At 37.5% G+C, this 25,345-nt stretch overlaps 1 protein-coding gene and 1 long non-coding RNA gene across 6 annotated transcripts; both read left to right on the top strand.

The window, feature by feature from the left end:
* Positions 1-777: 777 nt before the first annotated feature.
* Positions 778-11,457, top strand: PEX2 (peroxisomal biogenesis factor 2). 5 transcript variants are annotated; one of them, XM_081951585.1, is made up of 2 exons: positions 778-1,010; positions 10,318-11,457. In XM_081951585.1, exon 2 carries the CDS (start codon positions 10,335-10,337, stop codon positions 11,241-11,243), a length of 909 nt encoding a protein of 302 aa, XP_081807711.1. In that variant the 5' UTR covers positions 778-1,010; positions 10,318-10,334; the 3' UTR covers positions 11,244-11,457. The 5 variants fall into 5 exon arrangements, with proteins under 5 accessions (XP_081807711.1, XP_081807714.1, XP_081807713.1 ...); XM_081951588.1 differs by lacking the exon at positions 778-1,010 and adding an exon at positions 1,867-2,119; XM_081951587.1 differs by lacking the exon at positions 778-1,010 and adding an exon at positions 3,656-3,805.
* A 2,159-nt stretch (positions 11,458-13,616) lies between these two features.
* Positions 13,617-21,990, top strand: LOC309392285. The gene is made up of 3 exons (XR_014175412.1): positions 13,617-13,832; positions 20,534-20,650; positions 21,779-21,990. It is a non-coding gene; the product is annotated as an uncharacterized lncRNA (long non-coding RNA).
* Positions 21,991-25,345: the final 3,355 nt, after the last annotated feature.

The following is a 25,345-nucleotide window of genomic DNA, read 5'->3' as shown; positions in this document are numbered from 1 at the left end:
TCTTGCAGAATGAATCCTGCAGGCTGGGTCGGTCCAACGACTCAGCACTGTAGACCCCCAAACAGTAACTGCTTAGGAGAGAATTTAACCTTTCCCTCCCCACTGTCAAAACCATTCACTAAGGTTGCATTACTATTACAATTAGTCTTCTCGTCGTTCCTATCACCCATCTCTTCCCACTTTTGACTGCAGGACTGTAACTTTGTTGCGTGTATCCTTACGATTTATATTGATTTTGTTTCCTGATTGTTTATTTGTACCCTATGACTATCATTGAGTGTTGTACCTTATGATTCTTAACGAATGTATCTTGTCTTTTTATGTACACTTAGAGCATATGCACCAAAGACAAATTCCTTGTGTGTCCAATCATACTTGGCCAACAAAGAATTACATTCTATTCCATTCTATTCATTCTCCCACCCAATAGCTGCTTCGGGCTTTCTAAAAGTGAGCGGATGCCCCTCAAGAGCAAAACTAAAGCCTTGTGCCCAAAGTTTAATGATCCGCAATTACTGACATAATTCCAAGCCTTCAGATTATCCAGCCAGGAATAAAAGGACTCCAATGAAGCAGACCGCGAGCATACATTCCTGGAAGCGCTTTCCTAAAAGAGAAAACGAAGTCTCTTCCGACAACGGGAATGGAGACGGTTTTTTCCCCCCTCCCTATCTCTATGAACAAAGCGGAGGCTCAGACTTACAAAGCGCCCAGGAAGCAACCTCTCTAGGAGATGGGAGCGAGTTTAATCGGCGTTTCCTGTTTCTTCCTCCAATTGTCGGCTTCCATCCGGAGCGGCGCGTCACCATCGAGGGCCGTAGAGATGACGAAAGCGGAAATAAAAGAAAGACGACTCAGGCCGCTCTAGGCACCCCAGCTGAGGGCCTCGTTGCTCGGTGTGAAATCCGGGTCATTCTCCCCCCCCCCCCCCCTGGAGCCGCGAGCCGCGGAGGCCGAGGCGGCGGTTGCGCTTCCCCAGAAGCCCCTCCCTCAGGAGGAGAGCCGCGGAGGTCAGTCAGGGAGGGAGGGAGCGGGCGAGCCAGCCGGGGCTGACGAGGCTGAAGGGAAAGCGGCCAAAGAGGGTTCCTTCCACTGGGCAGACCGGCTTTGAAGCGAGAGGGACATGGGTTCTCCCCCCCCCCTCCCCGCCCGCCAATCGCCGTACAAGCGTAAACGCAACAAACGGCTTTTTTTTCCCCTTATCCTGCGTCGAAAAGCTAATCCAGTGGGATTTCTGCCTGTCGTGGAACTTTTTTTCCCCCCGTTTTTTTTTTAACTGGGTGAGCTTCATCCTTGGACAGCCCTGCGAATGTTTGACTCAAAATCCAGATAGGGGCTTCGTCGCTGGAAAGCCCCCACCCCCAGTGGTGTATTAACCATTAAGCCCACTAAGCGGGTGCTTAGGGCACCAGGCCCAAAGGGAGCGCCACAAAGTTGAGAAAGAGAGAAAAAAAACCAATGATTTGTACAGTATGTACAAAGGTGGGAGGATGGGGGGGGCACCAAGATTTGTCAGTGCTTAGGGCAGAGGTCTTCAAACTTGGCAACTTTAAGATGTGTGGACTTCAACTCCCAGAATTCTCCAGGCAGCTATGCTGGCTGGAGAATTCTGGGAGTTGTAGTCCACTAGTCTTAAAGTTGCCAACTTTGGAGACCCCTGGCTTAGGGCATCAGTGAGCCTTAATCTGCCACTGCCGCGTCCCCTCCCCCTTGGGAGAGGGACAATAGCAAATATTCTAAACCAAAACCAGAATTAGGGATGAGAGCATGTTCGGCCCAGTGGGACACGTGTTAGAAACACAAGGAGGGTGGCTTCCATGGCCGTTGGTAAACTTTGGAACTTTCCTTTGATTGGCAAAAAAACCCGACAACATTTGGCTCATAAGTTGACTTGGAAATGTGGTTGATTTTTAAATTGTTGGCTCACTCAATCTTGACAGGATAGCTTTACTTTGTTTTAATCACTTGTGATATTGCCTTAACTCAGGGGTCTGCAATCTGTAGCTCCAGAGCCACATGTGGCTCTTTCCAGCCTCTGCTGCTGATCCCTGTCAGCTGATCCCACCTCTGGCTGGCCCCGTCAATCCCCTCCCAGTCACTCCTCCCCTGGCCTGAGAAGGTACGCCACCTAGTCACACCGGTTGTTAAAAGTTTTGGCTTTCAGGGTTTTCTAAGGGAAATAGGTCCAAATGGCTCTCTGACTGCTTAAGGTTGCTGCCTTTACTGTAATTGAAAATGCTTGAGAATCATGGCGCTTCATGTTACTCATTCAAAAAAATTCATAAAGTAGTTGAAATTGCACCTTCCATTTAGGCAGCAATCTTATACAGTTCTTTCTTCCTTAGCAGGAAATGATTTTATGGTAGTTACTTTTCGGTAAGCCTGTACAGATAGTCCTCACTTACTGACAATGATTGGGGTCAGCCATCCAGTTCTAAGCAATGCTTTCATAAAGGGAAACTTTACATGATCATGCTTGAGTTAGGTCAGATCTCACTGTGGTCTTTAAGCAAATCGCCCCATTTGTTAAATACAACATCAGGTGATTACAACTTACTATTTTCTGCCAGCTTCCCGATTGATTTAGCTTGTTGGAAGCAGCTATGAAGTTTGCAAATGGTGATCCTATGGGTGAGGATGGTGTGATCATCATGAATGTGAGCTGATTGCCAAACACTTGAATTGCAATCATGTTTAGGTAGGGATGCTGGGACAGCTGCAAGTTCAAAGACCAGTTATAAATCTCCTTGTTCAGCCCTGTCGTAACTTCAAATAGTCATTGAACAAGCAGTGTTTCTCAGTCTTGGACATTTTAAGAAGTGTGAGCTTTAGCTCCCAAAATGTTGGGAGGGAAAGGGAGTTGGAGTGTGCACATTTTAAAAGTTGCCAAAGTTGACACACTGTTGAACTATTTATTGCCCATCTCCCTCAAATCTTATATAGGATTGTGCTATTAAAAGAAGTTAATTCCCCAGGCAACGGTTATAAAATGTTATTGGTGGCCTTGCTCAGAGCTATCCTGGTAATCAACTCTCGAGTGTTCTTCGCTCTACATTTGAATTTGATTGTAGGAAACAATCTGTGAGTAAACACTGCTTGCTAGGTCAAGCCAAACTTGGGGATATCTCAAAAATTATCAGCAAGACTGAGCAGTGCCTGTCGAACAGTGCCTATTCTTCAAACAGCATCCCACAGAATGAGAGATCATATAAATGGATTATTGTTCATGGAAAGGAGTCCTAGTGCCTTAAAGCTAAACCACTCTTAATCTTGAAAACCTTGATTAGGAGAGTAAAATAAAATAGAAAGTAAAATATCCGGGAATGCCTTGCCAAGATAGAATCAGCCTGGCTGCTGCAAATAACAAGAGCACCTATTGAGCAGCCCCCACTCCTCAAGTTCCAGGAGAGGCATGTACCAGTGATAAGTGTTTTAACAGTTGGCCATTTATATTATGGTTTTTCACTGTATTGTGAAAAACTGTAGTGATTATATTGTGCCTAATTGGTTGGGGTGACTTAGAACTGTGGTGAGTAATTAAAATATTTTTAAAATAGATTCTTTTCACTTAAGTTCCTGTTTTTTTAATATGATACAGTCCTATCACCATGGACAGGGTTTGCTGATTACTAAGGCTGTGTGCAACTTGAAAGTACTTCCCTCCGAAGTACTACATCAGAAGGGCTATACTGCTTCAGTCTCGCCATTATAAAGAGCTGCTGCTCATACACAAAAGCCATTCCTGCTAGAATGAAGTTACTGGCTAAATCAAGTTGACCCTCTCAGTGCTTCTAGTTGATACAAGGTGATTTTTATTTTCTGAACCAAAGAACTGTCTCTCTTATCTGTTTGAAGTGAGGCTTTCAGATGGAGCTGCACGATGTTACACAACTCTTACCAAATACTATATCTATATGGTGTTGAGTAGAAATTTACAAAAGGGTTTGTTCAAGTTCCCATGGCATTTCACTTATTAGTATGCCCACTACAATTTGTTTTGTTAAATCCAAAGTCACTCTTTGTGTGTGTTTACCCATTTCACTCATTATTTGCCAGAAATATCTGAGACTTCTTAAATTGATGACATGCAAGAAAGGAGATTCTAGTTTTAAATGACATAGTCAAAGTATGGCCAATGTACAATGTTCAATCTTGAGGCAAGAGAAATTGCTATAAAGATAGTAATGCTACCTTAGGAGGCACATTTAATTTCCTTTTGAAGTCCAAGATACTTCCCTTAAAATAAGATTTTAAGATAAAAATGTAAATGAGCTTTTAGAGGACATTGTGAGTTGCTTTATACCATTATCCTTATCAAAAATGTCATAGAAATTCTTTTCTGCACTTTCCTATGTATAAGTAAAAGTTTTGTTAAAACATTTGGAAGTTCTGCTGCTACAATAAGCAGTTTTATGAATTTTTATGAATTTTTCATTTAGTTTAATCAATAGTGTAGGAATGTATCTGCCTTTTTATGTGAGATATAAAAAGGGATGAAGTGTTGATAAGTGATTCATTTTTACAAATTCAACAAAAATGGAGAAGATTCTTATTAAATATTACAGAAAATGTGTGCATTTTATTAGCGGAATGCTAAAAATTAACCTTTAATGCATGAAATTCTAAACTTGGAATGTTTATAGAGAAATGTAATGTACCAATAGGCAGTGCCCCTGGAGACTAGATGAATTAAGTATCTGAAACCACTATATGTTCATAAGTAATCATGCAGTACTAAATGTCACAGTGACTCATTCAGGAACTTCTTAACGTATTATGGTAGAAATATTTCCAAACAGTTTATTACCGCTCAACTTCTTTTGTTCTTTAAATAAGAAAAAAAATACTAATCGTCTAATATTTTTAAAGTAATTTGAAGTGGAGCGTGCTTTGAATTAAGATATTTTGTAATCTGTATCTCTCCAAATTAAAAATTACTGTAATAATTAAAATATACTAGTGCCCTATAATAAAATAAAACTTTCCTACAATTTGGAAATGCAATTCATAATCACTGGTCATACGGCCCCATGATTTTATCATTGCACAATTCTAATATCAATATCAAAAGCCTGATATTAATAGATGTTTCTACTATGCACCTATAAAGATGTTTTTAGTATCTTTGAAGACAAGGCTATATAGGTGGTTACAAAGCTGATTTACAGTGTGCAGAAGTTTTAGAAGCCATACTTGTAATTACTGAGAAAGCTAGTTATTTGCTGAAGATTCTCTTTCAGCTTTAGAAAACAATGGCCAACTATTTCTGAAAAGTTCCCAAGAAAATTGTATAGATTTATCCATGCAGCTTGGAGGAGTCAAGACTGAATTGAAAGTACCTGCCCCCATAAAAAGGGGAGAGGGGTAGAAAGAAGATGTCTGTGCTACTTCATTGATACTTAGCATTCATTGCTACATTACATATTCATTAAAAATAGACATGAATTCTGCTCAGTCATAAACTTTGCTGGTTGCAAAGTGCTCAAATCTCAGTTATGTGACCATGAGGATTCCTTTGATGGTCATAAGTGCAAGGACAGATTGCAAAGTTACTTTTCCAGTTCACTGTAACTTCAAATGATTACTAAACCAAATAACTAAATTCTAATTCCATTTAGATTTATTTATTTTATTAAATTTGTATGCACTTGTTACGTGTTATAAAGCATTGTTTTTTCCTTAGTTATAATAAAAAGACTAAATAGGCCAAGTAAAAATAATCATACAATTTTTTTTCCAGAAATTCAAGTAACATTTGAGTAATGTTTAAGTTAAGTTTATAAATGTTAGGTATTATCTGTGCAGAGCGCTTAGCAAATCTAAGTCTGTTGTATACTTCCAAATGATAGAAGGCATTTAATTGAAGCATATAGAAATTCAAAATATAATGTGAAATTAATCTTTTTGAAGGTTATTTAAGCTATGACATAGTAATGACAAACTAATTTTATAGTGATGAAAAGATAATATGTAATCCTGGTGAGGCTTTTGTTAAGAGATCCTACCTGTCTTTCTTGAATGTATAAAAGTACATACAAAGGACAGTCTTGTCAGGCTACATGCAGGCACAGGTTTCGTCATTCCTCTTCACTATTCAATTCCCTGCATTCAATAGTTAGCTTAACAGCACAACCCTCAAGAATTCTATGTAGTTTAATTAAGCATTAAATATAAACTATTATTGAAAATGGAGGAAGCCATATTTATGCAGAAATCAGCTGCTATGGAAACCAGGAATCCAGCCATGTGAATATATGTATGTATGCGTGGTGCAGGCTTGTGAGTGAGTGAGTGTGTGTGTGTGTGTGTCAGTGTGTATGCAATATGTATGAGCCTCAGAGTTTAAATCGTAGCTTTGTTTCTCCTGCTTTTTCATAGAAATGGACTCATTGCTGCTCTGCTTCCAGACTGGGAAGTAAACGGCACCTGCAATAATGCTTATGTCTGACCCGCCTAGCTTTCCATTTTCCCAGCTTCAGCTCTCACAGGTCTTTAAGAAGGTTGTTTATGGTGAATTGGCTTGAAAATCTATAGACCTGAGATAGCCCACAACCAACCTATAGTGTACGATAGACAGGCAGATAAGGTGTATACATGTTTGTGTAGTTTTGAACATTCTTAACTAGCATCTGAATTTGAAAAGAATACTATGAATTCCTTGGGAATTTGTTTTTAAATTGAGACAAACATATTTAAAAATTAACAGCTCATTCTCTAAGAAAACATATTTATAAATATCAATTATTACATCTATATTCCCTTCGTCCCCATGCATTCATTATGTTAGGGATGAGAAACACTCACTATGCAGATATTGTTGGACTAAAATGCCCAGCAGTCCCAGCATGAGGGATATTGGAAGTTATAGCACAGCAGCCTCTGGTTCTCCACTCCAGTGTGTGTGCAGTTTATTTAATAGGAATTCTTTTAACTCTTTCTTCCCATTTTATTGGCATAAGGATGGGAACTAGATGGCATCCAGATGAATTGGACCACACAGTCTGAGTTTCCCTTTGAAATTCTGTATCTAATACTTATGTTAATTACACTACAAAAAGCTTTAAAAAATCTGCAATTACTGTCATGCTCTTATAAACTAAGGTGACCTAGGAATAGATTGTGATATATGAAAATAGTATCCTTAACCCTTCCAAATTTTGGTACCCACACCCTATGGTTCATTTTTGTAAGACAATGCTATCAATGAGATGTAACATTGATTGGCAGCTGAAGACACATTTTACTCTGATGATTATTGGCTGCATATTTCAATACCACCTGATTGATATAAGTGATCCTTGGAACTAAAACTCTTGGAAAATATATTTGAATTCACTGGCGGATTATTTATAGACATTAACTTATAAATTGCTCTGTGCATCACAAACACAATTATAATATTTCATTAGTCAAATTTAGAACACCAAGAGGAACAGCTTGGTATGTTGTTTAAGTATTACATTCTGAAGATCTTTAGCTTGCATACGTAGGCATTGGACTGTGTGCCCCTCTGGTATGAAAACGTTGTTTGTTTTCTGCTAATTATCCTGTAAAGAGTAGGCGTGAGATGGCAATGTCATTGGATTGGCATAAATTAATTTATTACAGCAGAATTGCTGGGAGGGGTGGGAGGAATGACACTCTGGAGATTGCTTGAACTCATACATTTCTGCTGCCAAAGTTTACAGGCCTGTAAATTTAAATGTAGAATTTTCGTAGGCAGGATGCATTGATAGATATGCTTAATGGAAATACATCTAGTTCTGAGCCTCAGAACAGGTCAATAATAATGCTTATATTGATAGCAGCAATGTAGGAGATTTGGTATTAAAGCTAAAATCCATGTTATCCCCTTAATCATAATTACATTAATATCGACAGGCCCTTGACAATACCCACTTTAGTATTGATAGATTTCTGTCAATAATGCATTTCTAAATAAAATACATTCATTCATAATTTGTATAATACACAGTAAGCAATATTAACACATATCAGAAAAATATACCTATTTAATTAATGATACTCAATAATTTGTTGTCTTAGAATGCATTATTGGTCAATAATAGTAGTTTAGTTTAGTAAAAATAAAAATACGAATGATAGCATTTTTAAATACAAAGTACCTGATAATTAATAGAGCAGTGAAGATGTCAGGCAGAACTTGTGTAAAGTTATGACCTAAGTAGGGCTGCATAGCCTAGAAACTCTCTGGTTATCTATTTAATACATTCTGAACAGGAAAATTGCTATATAACCTCATAACTGTCTGTCAGTTAATATGACAACATTTCACAGAAAATACAAATGCAAATTTGAGTGAAAATCCATGCTGATTTTCGCATTTGGAGGCATTTAAGTGGTAGCAATCTGTTGAAAACTGGAAGTGAGAAAGTCTACTCAGAAACAGTGTTGACCATGTAAACGCATCTTAGACTATGTGAAACAGGAGAGATCAATCATAGAAGATACAAGTAGCAGTACTGGTATTCTCTCGTTTTGCAACTACAGTTGGGACCAGCAATTTAGTTGTTAAGCAGAGTGGCCACTAAGAGAAACTGCAACTCAATTTATGATCTTATTTCAAAGCTTTTCTTTGTTTTACAGAACTGTGAAGGTTGTACATATAAGGCTTGATGAAAAAGATACATTTTCATCACTGTTGTAACTCCAAACAGTCACAAAATAAGGAAAGCCTAAATAAAGATGGTGTGGTAGGTACAATATTAGTGAGATCTATTGGGCCACTGGAGCCCAGAAGTAGCTCTAGAATGCCAGGTTTTAATCAAAAATCAAATCAAATCAAAAGAAAGCACTTCCTAATGAATCTGAACTTCAATATCATGAAAGTCTAAAGCATAACAAACCAGTATTTTAAAAGGAATTTAAACAAGCCAAAATCTCTTAAATGTAAGAAATTTTAAAAATGAGAATTTTTATCTGTGAATTGCAGGTCAATTAAAAATGGCACTTCCTCTGCTCAGGTTAGTCAGACACAAGGGCAAAAAGAGAAGGAGAAAATCTGTACAATTATTAGTTCACTAATGTGGCAGTCCTTGAAGTTGATGTTTTGGTGGAAATTTTGGGACAGCCCATGGGAATGGAATGTGAGAAGAAGAGGTGGGATTCAAAGCCTCCCCCTCTACGAGCTGTATCCTAACACAATGACTATTTATTAGATTTCTAACTCACTTTTGTACCTTGTTAGCCCTTGAGCCTAATAAAATATTAGAAACCTAGACTCAAATAAATGGAAAAGCATAAATAAAAATGGTAAGTAGCATCTTCTGGTTTAATTATGTTAATATGACAGGTGAACCTAAGTAAATGTATAAAAAATGTTTTTTTAAGTATAAAAATGGTTTATATAGTACCAAACCTGGTTGGATATTAACTGTTCAATCACATGAATTAGAGGTGCACCTGAAGTACAGATTTTAGGGCCAAATGTATCCCCTAAAACAGTGTTTCTCAAACTTGGCGACTTTAAGTCCTGTGGACTTCAACTCCCAGAATTCCCCAGCCAGCTGGGGGATTCTGGGAGTTGAAGTCCACAGGACTTAAAGTCGCCAAGTTTGAGAAACACTGCCCTAAAAGCTTTGAATGACATTTCAGAGATTTTTAAAAGTTGATGCCAAATTGTAATTAATTTACAGAAAGGAGAAATGATTAAATGCCTGTCTAGAGGGCAATTATATTAACTATATTTAATTTTATTTAAATCTAGATATAAATGGAATGAAATAAAATTTAATTTTTATCTTGTTACCATTTTTTGGAGTATAGCCTTCAGCATATCTTTCAAAGGCCACACTCAGCTTTTGGCCTTAAAAATTTTTTATGGACCTCTGACCTCAAATACCTGGGATTGAGGAATGGTAATTATCCCTCAGGGAAGCTTGCCCTGATTACTAAATTTGTTTTAATCTGAACATTTGCCTTATAAAGTAGAAGCCAGGGTATGTACTGTGCAGTAACAGGTGCCATCAGAATCCTGGTTCATGTGAAAATCAACATATGTATATTGAACATACATTGTATGTGCTGGTGAAAAACCACCAGCAAAGGAATTAACCTGAGTGGACATTTGTTGTCTATTTCAATTATAATGTCTAACATGACAACTGAAGATCCAGATTTAAAATATTTGCTCTCCATTCGGTGAGATTGGGATAGTTATGTTTTATAGCCTGAATTACTCTTGACTGTTCTAGCTGATGAAACTGTTATCAAAATGAAAAGAATAAATATTCTAAAGGACTACAAAATGTAAATGAACAAATGGAAATATGTTGATGAATTTATTTTTTGTTATAGAGGGGTCCGTGTTGACCATGGCATCGAAGGACAGCAATGTCAACAAAGTGATTCCTGTCCTCAGAATTAGTCAGCTGGATGCACTTGAACTGAACAAAGCCTTGGAACAACTAGTTTGGTCCCAGTTCTCTTGCTGTTTTCATGGATTTAAACCTGGACTCTTGGCTCGTTTTGAACCAGAAATTAAAGCATCTCTCGGGCTTTTTTTGTGGAGATTCACCATCTGCTCCAAGAATGCAACAGTGGGACAGGCTCTACTGAACATTCAGTACACAAATGATTTATCCCAAATACAGAAATACCAGACATTGAGCAAGCAACAGAAATTATGGTATCTTATTTGTACTGTTGGCGGAAAATGGCTGGAAGAAAGGTGTTATGATTTATTTAGCAAACGTCCATTGGAGTCATTCCAAAGGACAAAATATTTTATTAACATAATAGTCAGGCTTCTCAGACTCTGTGAGTTGCTAAACCTCCTAATTTTTCTTCAGAAGGGAAAATTTGCTACACTTACTGAACGTATTTTAGGAATCAGATCAGTGTTCTGCCAGCCACAGGGTGTCCGTCCAATTGCGTTTGAATACATGAACCGAGAACTCTTGTGGCATGGATTTGCTGAGTTTCTGGTGTTCCTTTTGCCACTTATCAACATGCAGAAACTCAAACTCAAGATTTCTTCTTGGTCTTTACCTGTTAGGAAAAACTTCAATAATGAAAATATGTCAGAAATAAGTCACAAGGAATGTTCTGTGTGCGGGGAATGGCCTACTATGCCTCATACTATTGGCTGCTCACATGTTTTTTGTTACTATTGTATTAAAAGTTGTTTCTTATCGGATATATACTTTACCTGTCCTAAATGTGGCACCGAGGTGCAAGATCTCCAGCCGTTAAAATATAAGTTAGAAATGAAAGAGATATAACTGACTTGATGTTTTCCTCAAACCTATAACGAAATATAATTCATAAAAATGACAGAAATAATTTACATGTACTGCATATTTTAGTTGGGTTCTCCCCCCCCCCCATACAATTGTCTTTCTATAATTCATTCCTATATAGACTGCTTAATTTATTATAAACAGGTGATCTAATACTACCATGTACTTGAAACCCAATAAACTGCTTTTTAAAAGATCAAGTCATATTTGGTGCTTTTTACCTAATTTTTTTTTCTCAAAACACATGCAAGTTCCAGAAGATCTGAAAACTAACTTTTTTATGTGTACCCTATTCTTGATTAGTTGGTGCAAGAGAAAAATCTTATGGACTAATCTGAAGAGTTATGAAAAAATGACAATATTTTCATTTGCAACTTTTCAATTCAGGATTTTTTTTAAGTAACATGTTTAAAATGGAAATATTAAATCTGAGATTCCTAGTCCTATTCAATTTAACTTGAATAAAATCATAATCGGCTGTTTTCATACATATTGCCTGTGTATCAGGGAACAAAATGCCTATATCAAATGCTACCAGCCATTTAGATGACAATTGATTATCACTTTTGATGATAAATTATTTGGATCAATATATATTTCTATTTATCCTGTAATCATTCAGAGGAAATATATGTTACATTGTGCCAGGAAGCTGACATTTTTAGCCTATTTTTGGGCATTCCGACTGGTTTTAGAAAATATTAACTGTATTATGTTTTTAAGCTAAATGTTCTTTTCATGTTCTTTAACTGTAAAATATCCTGTTTATCCAATGTAACTGTCTTTGTACAGCTATTAATTTTTTACACTATCCTGTTTCTTACTTTGGGGAATTCATCGTTATTAAAGGGTAACAGTTCTATCATTCCTGATCTTTTATCTCTTTTATCTGGCACTTCCTTGCATGCTGTTCATAATCCTGTTTGGGGTTTATTTTGATATTTTTCTTGCTTTAGTTTTAGCTTGTATAGCGCACCCATTATTTAGAAGAGTTTTGAATTTCCTTTGGTTTGCTAGTGGCATCACTTATTTTGTCAGCCCTCCTTATCAGTGACCTATTAACTGGTCTTTTATTTGGGATATTTTGCAGTATTGAGCTAATGGTCTATGTTTGTCTCTTTTTCTATGGACTTTGTAGTTTAGATTTGCATCATTATCTCTTGGCAACAGAAAGCAAGAGTCTCACAAAATCTTCTTTATGTGGATTTATTAAAAGAGAAAAGGGATTAGGTTACAAAAATATCAACAACTAGCTATTTCCATTTTAGCACCCAATTTGTCTCTTAGGTTCACTGGGGATTGGATTTCTTAATTCTTTTGCTAATACTCATACGATGGATTCCTGACAGAACGTACAAATGTTTTGAGCTAATAATATTTTGCAAATTGCTAACCCCTTTCTCAGAGTCTAAGAAGCTCCTAACATTTCTTTTCATTAGAACTTTCCAAAATAGCAAACTATGATAGTTCACAATTTCCCTAGTAAATATTAGGGTTTGGTGTTGCTCCCTTAGTTGGTTTAGAAATTTCATCAAGTTTTCCTTTCAGCCAGGCAACATATTAGAACATGGATTATAAAGCCACCTTCTCAGTGTCTTTCATAAAGATATTGGAAACAACTGTTGATAATGTTGACCCCACTATTACTATTGCAGATTTCATGGACATATTTGTAAAATCACCAGGAATGTGGGAACTCAAAGGAGATTTTACCTCTGTATTTAAATTTAACTTGCAATTAAATTTCAATTGACAGATTACAAATTGATATGGAAATGAGTGAATATTCTGGATTGATTTTTCACAATTACTGCTACATTAAATGTTCTGTTTTGATAAAATATGGGTAATTGCCACAAAAGGAGTATCAATGGACTGTTCTTTCTGGTTGGCTTATTTTATCCATTTCTAGTTCATCATAGCCCAATTCAAAAGGAAGTTTGTATCTGAGTTTATTATTTGGTTTTGTTTCTGTAAGATTAAATAACTCCCAGAAAGCAAATAATCTATCTTCCTTATTTTCTTTAAAAAATACCTCTTTTTATATAGATCATAATTTTATTTTCAATATGTGGCACTTCACAATTGTATGTAACCGGGATCTTAGTCACAGCTTGTGAGACAAAAAATTGTTTTATTTAGTTATTAACTGCCCTGGTTTTGTTGCAGAAATAGGGACAGACAGAAGTGTTACTGACCCTCATCAAGTAATTCAAACAGCATACATTGCAGCCACTTTTTTTCTGCCGTTCCTGTAGTGATCCTAGCCTTTTTTTACCAGTAGGATAGGTGTAATAATGGAGAAAACCATTTCTGAAGGGTCAATGAATCTGGGAAAATGATTGCACTACATTAACTTTTAACAGCATGAACACCTTTAAAGAGAACAGTCTGCCTTGGCCATGTTTGCTAATGTCTGGCTTATGTCCATTTAACAGAAGATTTAAACTGGATAAGGAGTTATGTGTTTACCAATGAGAAAACTGACTCTGAGTTGGAGATAAGTATGTACTAATGACGAACATGTGACTGCTAACGTGTACAAACTGCTGTTGAAAATGAATACTGAAAGTGAGTATGTCAAAGACTGTATAATTAAATGAGCAAAAAAAATTGGTTGGAATATGATGTTGGATTAGTGGGAGATTATGTGCAGTAAAGGTTAAAAATAAAATTTGATTGAGATTTATTGATTAAAACAATTTTTATAAGATTATATATAATTGGTACTTAATGATAACACCTAACTAACATCTAATAAATTGTCTAAGATATATAAGTGTGTGCCAAATGTATGTTGGAAATGTAAACAGTCTGAAGGTACCTTTTATCATTTTGGTGGATACTAAGAAAGCTAAGAATTATTGGAATAGATATGCATTTCAATTCAAATAATTTAGATGTATTTTAATTCAGATTTTTTTTTAAATGGAATATATAAGTGAAGCCAGAAGCTTTTCATTTAGATTTGATAGATTAATCATTTAAAAAAAAACATAGAACTTTATTTTTATGCATGATAACAGTAACAAGGATTCTTTATTCACAGTGATAGAAAGATTCATAAGTATCATCGATGTAAGAATGGATAATGAAAGTAAAGGATTTGGCGGAGATGGTGAAATTGATGTTTTGATTGGAGAAAAAACTTTGTCTAGCTTCATCTCTACTTTTAAGTTTAAAACTAAAATTAATCCAGGACCATACCACAGTAACACTGGATGAGTCACCAGAAGAATATGCCATCCTCATACCTTCTAGTGTTAGACGTTTTCCAGAATGGGGATTCAATATGTTCTCCAAGAATAACCATTAGCGATGATCAATCAAGGGATTGCAAATTAGGAAAGCAATCAAGGTTACTCTTAAATACTCAGTAGCCTGCCTTTTGATTGGAAGCAGGAGTATGAACTATGGCACAACCTAGTGCTCCTGAATCCCTAGCCAGTGCAGTGAACCACTTATCTAGGAAAATATCAGTGTCCAATTCCACCATATAATGGACAATGATTGATTACTCCAGTAATACCTACATTGGCCATTGAAAAACCCCTGGCAGTGAAGACACCTTTGCAGGGGTTTTCTGCCAGTAAAACATCATCTCATTATCCTCCTCCTCGTCATCTAGTACAGAACAGTTTCAATGGGATAACTTTTGACCTTCAGTATTATATATACAGTACATTCTGCTAACTAAGCAAGTTAATTTTCTCAAAACAATTGCCCAACAAGGACCAGAGTTACAGTTTGCAGTTTGACAAGAATCCATGGGGGGTTGATATTAAGCACACTGAGGGTAATTAAGTTGTAATCATTAGTTTAGCAACCAGTTTGGCACAGAGCTTCAGTCTCCCCACCTTAGCCACAAGCAAGAACATGAGTTAATTTGCACTCCTATTTAAAGTTGTTCTCTTGTCTTTAGAGAATGTAATTATTTTAACTGTTAGAGATGCAATCATACAAAGCATTTTGCAGCTACCAAAAGAATTTAAAAAAAACATCTTTGAGTTTCAACATCCCTCTTTCAGTTGTGAAACTGGCGTATCAAAATGAGACAGAGGTGCATCTTAAATTGGATTCCGTCCACTGCAGAAAGCGCCTCAACCTTCGATTTTTGTTTTTTGGAACAGTTGCTAAGGAACATAGTTTCATTCTTTATGAATCTTTTGGCCTTCCTGGGTCTTTTTTTTCCAGGAAGAAGAAAAAGATATTCTGGAACTCAGAAACCCTGAATGCAGATCTGCTCTCTACTTGGAATTGGAATGCAGTTTATCCCCCCCACCCGTCCATTTCCTTCCCACCTCCCACTTAACTAGATGGATGAAACACTTTAATGTCATTATAAGAGTAATGGAATTGCTTGGGTGTTTGGGAGTAGATAGTATTCTACTTGTGATTGTCTTTGCAGTAATGCATTGCTTTGAATGTGGAATTCTATTATTTTACATCTTTGGCAGTTTAAAGTGTATTTTTTTTTATAAACAGCAAACTTCACCTCATAAAAATTCATTACATAAGGGTATAAACAAGTATTTTTCCTTCCAGTCATTGGCAGTAAGTGATTCATCAGTTTTTCACAGAAAACCAATTTCATTGCAGATGTTCTGTAATTTCCATCCCTCTTCAGTTGTAAAATCATATCAACCATTCCCAATGGTAGCAATGTATTTTTTTTTAAAAAAAAGAATGTGTGTGTGCTTAATCTTTTTAATAGAATTCACTAATGTTTGCTGTCTCATCAGCTTTTCAAAATAACCCTAAAGTAATCATACTGCCATTCTTCCTTTGGGTAGATGATCAGTTCCTTTACTGCTCTCTATTATACATTTTAATACTTTGTTAAAAAAACAATAATCTACAACCACCACGTAGAAAGGCTATATGTCCACTGTTTCTCTTGGGAAATGTCTAATACAATTCTATACATGCCCACTTGGAAGGTACTTTCTTCTAGATCAGGGTACTTTCTTTCAGTTAAGTGGATAGAGGTTCGTTTCCAACTGTGTGGTGGATAGAGAATGGCTTGCTAATTATTCCTGTTGACTCATACGGCAGTTTGGGCACCACCAGTGTTTTCATGGATTGTAAAATTCTCTGTGGGAGTGAGTTGCTTTATCACAATTCACTCACAGCTGATTGCCATCTTTATTAAACTGCAGCCCTGTAAAGCAAGATTCATCTATGTTTCCCAATCTTGGCAACTTTAAGAAGTCTGGACTTCAACTCCCAGAATTCCCCAGCAAGCACAACTGAAGCACTTTAGGGTTTTAGATTTAAATCTGGGGAAAGCCCAGGTTCAGGTCCGCCGACATCCAGGGATCTCCCTAGGGGCCAGTTATTCTTTCTAAGCCCATCTTAACACAAAGCCTATCTTATCACAAAGTTGGCATTGCAAGAAAAATTAGAATAGGTGTCTATGCTACATTGAGCTCTTTAAAGATGGAATATTCCTATAACAAATATATTCAAATAAAACAATGTAATATAAGGGGCAGGTCAGTGGTGGGTTTCTGCCGGTCTGCACCGGTTCGGGTGAACCGGTTGGTCAATGGACCTGGAAGTAAGTTCCTGCCCTGTCACTCGCTCGCTCCTCCCGCCCGTCTGCACTATCCTAGCCCCGCCCACCGCCCACTGATTGGCTACCTCACGAATCGCCCCACCCACCTCTAAGAACCCTATCTAAACCCACTTACCTTTTTTCCTGTTTGGCGCTCTATTGCTGCCTGCCGACTCCGAGGAGGTAAGTAAGCTGCAACTAAACATGGAGCGGGGGGGCTGCCGTGGCCCTGCACTATAAGCGAGTCCAGTGATCTTTTGCAGCCTTGCAAGGATCCCGGGCTCGCTTATAGCGCAGGGCCGCCAGAAAGCACGTGGGTGGGGATGGCAGCAGGAGCTTACGCGGCACGGCCAGCCCAAGTTCGGGGATTTTGCAAGGCCTTGCCGTTTTTTGCATCGGGGCATGCTGCAAGAGAGAGGGAGTAAAGACCTTTTCCGAATTGTTGATGGTGGAGGTGCGGGCCCGTGCTCACTAAAGCAAGTCTGGGGAAGTCCTTTGCACCAGCTGGAAAAGGTCTTCACTCCCCCCCCCTCTTGCAGCATGCCCCGATGCAAAAACTGTCGAGATCGGCGCACTTGGGGCTGTTGCTGCGATGTCCAGCGAGGCTAAACTAAGCCGCGCACCTCTCCCAGCCACTTTTGCGCCTTCCTGGAGCGCCAAGAACCTTCATGCTCTTTTCCGCGCTCTCGGCTCCTCGCGACGGCAATAGACGTCCAGAAGCAGCGGGGGCTGGAAACCTTAGCCCCAGAAGCCGATTCTGGACATCTATTGCAGTTGTGAGGAGTCGAGGAGAGCGCGGTAAGAGCGCGAAGTTTAGGGTTACTGGGCAACGTCTGTGTGTGTGAGGCTGGAGTTACGCCCCCCCCCCCGCACCCTCCCTCCCGGGGGTCGAAGCACCTGAAAGGGACGGCAGGCTGCCACAACTCCACTGAGAAGACATTTCTGACAAGAGAAACTTCTCCGGTCAGGCTGCACCCAAGCTGGTGGAGTGCTGGCAACCGCCAGCCCGTCGCCAGGGAGACAGTCACTGAGGTGAGCCGCGTGGTTGCTCCTATCGCACGGGTGCAGCCCGACCGGAGAAGTTTCTCTTCTCAGAAATGTCTTCTCAGTGGAGCTGTGGCAGCCTGCCTGTCCCTTTTAGGAGCTTCGACTCTCAGGAGGGAGGGTGCGGGGTGGATAAAGGGAGCCGCAGCTCCTGTGAAGGGGGGCGGTGGAGTTCGGCTTCTCTCTGCCATTTAAAGGAGAAAGATGGGACAAAAGGGAGAAAGAGAAGGAGAAAGAGGAGGTGGGGGAAAGTGGGATCCTTGCTGCTTTCTGAGCTTGGTGGTTTTCTTACAGACATTTCATTACCAAACCAGGTAACATCATCAGTGCTAGAAGGGAGTGGGGGGGGGGGGAGAGGAGAAAGGACAAAAAGGAGAAAGAGAAGGAGAAAGAGGAGGTGGGGGAAAGTGGGATCCTTGCTGCTTTCTGAGTTTTGTGGTTTTCTTACAGACGTTTCATTGCCAAATTAGGTAACATCATCAGTGCTAGAAGGGAGTGGAGGGGGAGAGGAGAAAGGACAAAAAGGAGAAAGAGAGGGAGAAAGAGGAGGTGGGGGAAAGTGGGATCCTTGCTGCTTTCTGAGCTTGGTGGTTTTCTTACAGACATTTCATTACCAGACTAGGTAGCATCATCAGTGCTAGAAAGAGTGGGATATATTGAGAGGAGGAAGAGGGATGGGTGGGAGGAGGGAGATGACAGTGGGGTCCTTGGTGTTCCCTGAGCTTGGTGGTTTTCTTGCAGACATTTCATGACCCAGCTTGGTATATCACACCAATGACAATAAAATATCTGCAAGCAAGCCATCGAGAACTCAGGGCATTTATTTCTTCATTTATTAAATTTATATGCCTCCTGCCTTGTGGTCATCACGATCTCCTCATCAGGATCTTCCACAATGACTAGCCTTAGAATTACATCTCCACAATCTCAAATTTTATTTATTATGTATAGAATATTTTTAATGGTTTTATTTTCATTTATTGTGTATAGAATATTTTAATGGTTTTATTTTAATTTATTGTGTGTAGAATATCTTTTTTTTAAATTATTTTAGGGAATTTTTATTTATTTATTGTTTATAGAATGTTTATTACAAGAAATGTTATTCCTTTTTGCAAATGTTTTATTTGTGATACAATATGTTGCTTTTAAGTGTGCAGATTGATGCATGGTTTATGTGTCTCAAAGTGGCTGCTTTTCTATGGGCAGGCCAGGTTGGTGCAAGGCAGCTTTGCCAGATTTTGTGTGTTTCTGTGTGATACCTGATTGTTTAGGTAATTGTGAGGTGGTTGATGGTTCTGTGTGCTTCCTGGCACAGTCCTTTATAATTTCCCACAATGCCTTGATGGTTTTTATTCCAGTGGCTTTGTCTTTCCTGTCCTTGGGGTTAGGGAAAAAAACTGGTTTCATCTGCAGTCTTTTGGGGGGAAACTGTTGTTTTGTTTGATGTTTTCCTGGCACTGTCATAATTTGTGTGTGTGTGTGTGTGTGTGTGTGTGTGTAATGTCCCGCAGTTATCTACACATTAATAATAATCAAGTACTAATAATATTTCCTTATACATTTTAGTGACCTTTCCTTACATAATTGGTGTTTTCTTTCGTACTTTTAGATTTCTAATTGCTGTTTCTGTTAGTTAGCAATTGATAAAGCAAACCCCACGTGAAAAAGTATTCGAAGCCTTCTTGATTTTAATTGTCAATGTATTCATTCCTGCACATTCTAATATTTATTCATTTTCATATCTTTGTTTTTCCACTGTTGTGCAAACACAATTCCAACAGCTGCTAACATGTGTAAAATTAAATATGTATTGTATTCCCTTTGAAATACAAGTAGTAAATAGTAGCTACTTACCTTCTGTAAGTAGCTCTTTTATTGTTTTGTGTACTTATTTTAATCTTATTTAAGTAGTAAGTGCACAAAATAATAAATTTCCTTTTTTATATCTTCTTTTTGTAGATCATCCACTGGGGCAAAGAATTCAGTGACATTGTCTTGGCCACTCCCACCCGGTCACATGACCAGCAAACCACTCCTACCCGGTCACATGGCCAGCAAGCCACTCCCACCCAGTCACATGACCAGCAAGCCACTCCCACAAAGCAGGCCACACCCACAGAGTAGGTTCCAAAGTTTTTTGAAACCCACCACGGAGGCAGGTAGATGCGTCAAAGGGAGACATTGACATGGGAACCAAATGTGTGTATGCAAATATATATAGCAATAGCACTTAGACTTATATACCACTTCACAGTGCTTTACAGGCTCTCTAAGCAGTATACAGAGTCAGCATATTGTCTCCAACAAACTAAGTCCTCATTTTACCGATCTCGGAAGGATGGAAGGCTGAGTCAACCTTGAGCCAGTGAGAATTGAACTCCTGGCAGTCAGCAGAGTTAGTCTGCAATACTGCATTCTAACCACCGCTCCACCACAGTTCTATCTACGCTATATGTATGTGTAATGTATGGTATGTATGCATGTATGTATGTATAGAAGGGCTCCTCCCTGGAAGTTTGTTTAATAGCTTTCCTTATTTTCTGTGTATGCAGAGAAACCACCATTTGCACAATAGAACCACTGCTATTTCCGCTGTACTTAGTAGACTTATTAAAAGGACCTGGATTTAATTTATATTCTAAAACGTTAAATTAATTTTTACCTGAAGATATTAATGGAAATTCATTAGCCCTAAATGTGATTTTATTGAATGCCTGGAGGACTAAATTAACCAGAACGGAATGTGAAATTTGGTAAAAAGAAATAGATTCAGAAATAGAACAAGGTGAGAAAAGATTAACAATATAGTTTTTTTTTTAAGTATCACCAGATATTTGCAGCAAAAGGCAGCACATTTGAATGATGTAAAAATTATGCATAACCCAAACTTTTCTCACAGGCAAAATGAGCAACACATACAAAATGCAAAGTGGCAGTTTCATTTGCAGTAAAAAATGTGAGGAAAGTGCAAAGAAATCAGACTACAAATAATTGTCAAATTATTTTACAGGACCTACTTCACCTGTGGCAATTGTAGCTTGCATCAAAGACATAAAGGCACTTAACTATGTGAGACTTTTGACACTTCAATTGTATTTGCATCCTTGTCCTTATCACTAAAACTGAAAAAACTGACATTGTTGCAGATATATTTTAAGTTGTCTTGTGCAAACATTGATTCTAGCAGATTAATCAAACAAATAAAAACATTTATAGTGGTTGTTTTGCCTATGGCTAGCACAGATTCTGTCATTTCTGGCATTATTAATTAAATCTCAGTTTGGTATCAGGACTAAACATGTGTTTTCTGTGATAACCCTCAAGTACAAATAAATGATGCTATATTGAACCACGCAACTAAAACTTCCATGTCCCTTTAACACTTTACTTTTTAGTTACCCCATATCACAGATGGAAAATTGCCATATGTTGTATAAAGCAAAGGAAAACTTTGATTAACCCATGTTAATAGGTAAAACAACAAGGTAAACGTATGCTGCAATTATTTAAAATATCACAATAAAAAGCCACAGCTTAGTGTATACTTTTTAACATTTCAGAAAGTGATCCAAACTGGTCATTCCTCAGGAATACCTAGTAGCTTTAGATACACATTTTTAGAATTGTTATAAGCATCACTACAAAATGATACATCCATCATAAGAATATATTAAGTGATCCAGGAAGTTAAGTACAAGATGAGAGGTTCGTCCGGTTGGTTGGTTTACTTGTATATTTACATTTGTTTGTTTATTTGTTTATGTACAGTTTTTATAATCCAGTTAACCAAAAGGTTTATGGCAATGAACTGCTTTCAGTCACTAATGAACCAAAGAACTGCTTGGGATCAATGATTATGAAAATACCTCAAAGGAGAATTCTTATCAAATATTTTGGTATCTCTCTATTCTAGATCAACCAGGTATAAAACTGAACTACCAGTCAGCTTATTAGGAAAATAATTTCTCTGGAAAATCTCTGGATCTGGGAAGTATCATCATCTGTCATAAAGTATTTGATAGTGCAAGCACAGGCAATCTGTGAACAGACTTTCTCTCAACTTTCTTGAAGGCTATTGGACAGAATCAAGTGAAGTTGTGAAACCACATACACAAAAATATCAGAATTAATTGAGGGAATAAAAGATCTTTCATAAGTCAGTTCCCCCAGGCCTACCTCCTCCCCAGAGCACCGGAAATTGGTACGAAAATGGCCAATTTCAGTGTACCGTATTTGTCTGTCCATGTTTATGTATTAAGAAGGCAAGAAAGGAGGGGCTCAGTGTTTTTGTTGAATAAATGGAATAGATTTGGCTCATGCTCTCATTGCCACCCTTATTTTTTAACTTGAAACAAGATGCTTTATTGTTGAATTTTAGTGGCAAGTGTTTGGAGAGCTGGGAAGAAACAAATGCAGATTTCTACTCTGTGTCTTTTAATCCTGGCTAACTATATTGCATAGCATGCAGAAGTAAACTAAAATATGTTGGGCTAGTTTGTGGTTCTTTGTGTGAAGTCAACCCAGCCATTATGTGCAAATGTCTGTAAATATTTAGAATAAAAGATACTCTTTTGACTCCCAGGATAATCGGCATTACTTTGCCATTTCCACTCCTCTAGTATACATCTGAACTAGTGACCTAGAAGTGAAAGGATAATTCTCAAGTAATTTTACAGCTTGCTTTGAATCTGAGTTTTGTACATCTTACTAATTACCCTTATCTAAATGCATTTATCTCTTTTTCCAACATCACTTCAAATTCATGGCAACATTGATTAAGTACCTGATGGCCTAGCTAAGCCATTTTTTAAAATTGTCAAGCTAAACTCCCTCTTTAGCATTTGTAGTCTCCTAAGTAGTAATCTAGTCTCATTTATTCTAGCTAACAGTTAAGTGAACTCTATAAGGCATGAAAAAGAACAGATTTCAGTTTGACATCACCCAGTGTTCTAGCTAGCGAGAAGGGTTTTAAAAGAATCACCAGACATTCATGTGATCTCATCCTGTCCATCTTTTTCACTTAACTCATCTAATATGCTTTTAGGACATCCTACAAATCATCCTGGATCTTATGCACCTGGAAATCAAAGACACTGTCTGGCACTCCAACCCTTTGCTCACACCGTTTCTTACTTGACAACCACATGACCAGTAGTTACAGTAATTTTAGCAGAATAACTTTTGTGATTGGGACACAAGAATATTTCAGACTTTTGTAGGAACTTTCACAGAACTAAAATTGCCTTTACATAGGGTTGTCAACAGAACAGAGGAATAACTTCGTCATATCCACCCACATTGTAACTGCTCCATGTTGACGTCTCCTCTCATAAAATATGTGTATCAGCAGGCTTGCTCATGATCTATAAATGTATCTCACCAACTTGCAGGCGACTTAAACTATAAAATCTTGCTTATAGAAAAGTTATTTCAGAATTATTTTCATCATCCCCCTAAAAAATGTTAACCACATACCAAATCAAACACTGTATATCTGAAAATGTGTTTAACATTATGTTTGATTTTTCATGAGTGATTTTAGTTTCTAAGAATTGTTGTCATAGGCAATGGTAAGAATGTTTCTCACAATATTGTAAGCTGCCCAGAGTTATCTTGCACTAATTAATTTTACAAAGAATGAATGAATGAATGAATGAATGCTCAGCAGTTTTATCCTGCATTTAGTCAGAAGGTATAAATTTGAAATATAATTACATTTAACTAAACATAGTTAAAGGTCTAGGGCCTTGCCTTATTAGGATTACTGTCTCACAAGCTTTAGATCATCTCTCCCAAATACAATTAAACTTCCTAATCTTCTAGATAAATCTTGGAAAGAAGAGTCAGAAGTCACATTTTCAGTTAGATCTTGCATTGTTATTCACTGGAGGCTTCAAACATGTTTCTTCTGTTAGGGTTAGGGGCTAAAAATTATTGAGTTCTAGCAGTGCAGATTACCCTCTTATTGTCTTATATTGAAAATATTCCTCTTTTTGGTTTTTTAAAAACCCTTCTAGCAAATCACTTTATGCATCAGCTTCTATTGCAGTCCTTCCTTTGTTTGGTTCTAGATACATTCATTCATCAGAGAAACTGAAATACAGAAATTCATTGTTGTGGGGTTTTTTTTGTTTTTTTTTGCTTGAGGAGAGCAATGAGTTTCCCTAAACTTCATTGTTTTCAATTAATGTTTGCAATCAATTCAGTTACAAATGAGCTTGTTTCTTTCAAACTGACTGCTTTATGTTCTTTTTACAATATCTGAAGTAACCTCTGCTTACTCAGCAAGAAACAATTGTTAACGCTTCCACAATGGGCAATCTGAAACTCTCAGAACATATTCCTCACAATCAGCATGTATTTTAGAAATGACCTTTTCACCCAGCTAAGTATGCAGTTTTTGTAGACTTTCTCCACTTTATTTCTTCCTCCTGTTGAATTCCATTGCTAAACTCCTATTAGTTGTCCCTGTTCAGTTGTTTAAAAAGAAACGGCGTGGCAATTACAACTGTAGAGCTGGTATTTCTGTCATTAAACTGTTTAAAGTAAGAATAACATCTGAGAGATTCTGAGGTTTGATTAATGTTCTGATGTTTTACAGCTTTGCAGAGCCCGAAATGTTGTTCTAGTTTACTCTCCATATCCACTTATCTAAATCTGAAGGAGGGCTGAGTGGTATGATGGATGCTCTGATGAGAAACATAGTGATTGGCCATTAAATTTTATCACCTCTACAAATGCTGCTTATTGGCATGCTTTGGGGAATATATCTATCTCTTGTGTATTTTCTTATTTTGCTGTTTTTCAAAAATTAATTCATTATCATTATTTAAATGCATTTTTGCATGATACCCTCTCTTCAGATTCATAAATTCTTTTATTGTTATATTTTATCAAGTTTCAGTCTACATTTCTATATAACAGGTATGTCCAAAGTCCGGCCAGGGGGCCAATTGCAGCCCGTTTTCAAATTTTGAGCGGCCCGTAGCCTCTTCTCCCTGCCGGAGTTATTTGTTTAGCCTTTCATAAAATAGTTCATTTGCATTTAATGTTAATGGTTCAAAGAATGTCAGGCTGAATGGTTGGCATTTTCACCTCACCAAAGCTGGCCCTCCTTGCAAAAAGTTTGGACACCCCTGCTTTATTCGTCCATTAGTCTATGTGTTTTCCCCCTTCATTTCTTTTCATTCTCCATGGGTCCCAGTCATTGCTTAAAATTAATTTCTTTGTACTATTTCTCTGAATTTCTCTTGTATTGCCAGTTATCTTCATTGTGTAAATGGTTATGAGATTTAAAATAGTGTATCTTATACAGATTAGCATTATTTTAATCATATATCCACAGTAATCATATTATGCAAGCTTCTCAGACTTTTCTTTTAAACTTACTTTAAAAGAATCTCTAAACATTGTTATTCTTAAGTTTCTACATTGGTTAACGTTTTTTCTAAACTCTTTGCTGGACTATTGAGCAACAGCT

The sequence above is a fragment of the Natrix helvetica genome, assembly GCF_964273705.1.
Source record: "Natrix helvetica genome assembly, chromosome: 4".
NCBI lineage: Eukaryota > Metazoa > Chordata > Lepidosauria > Squamata > Natricidae > Natrix > Natrix helvetica.
This window is presented reverse-complemented; position numbering and strand designations above follow the sequence as displayed.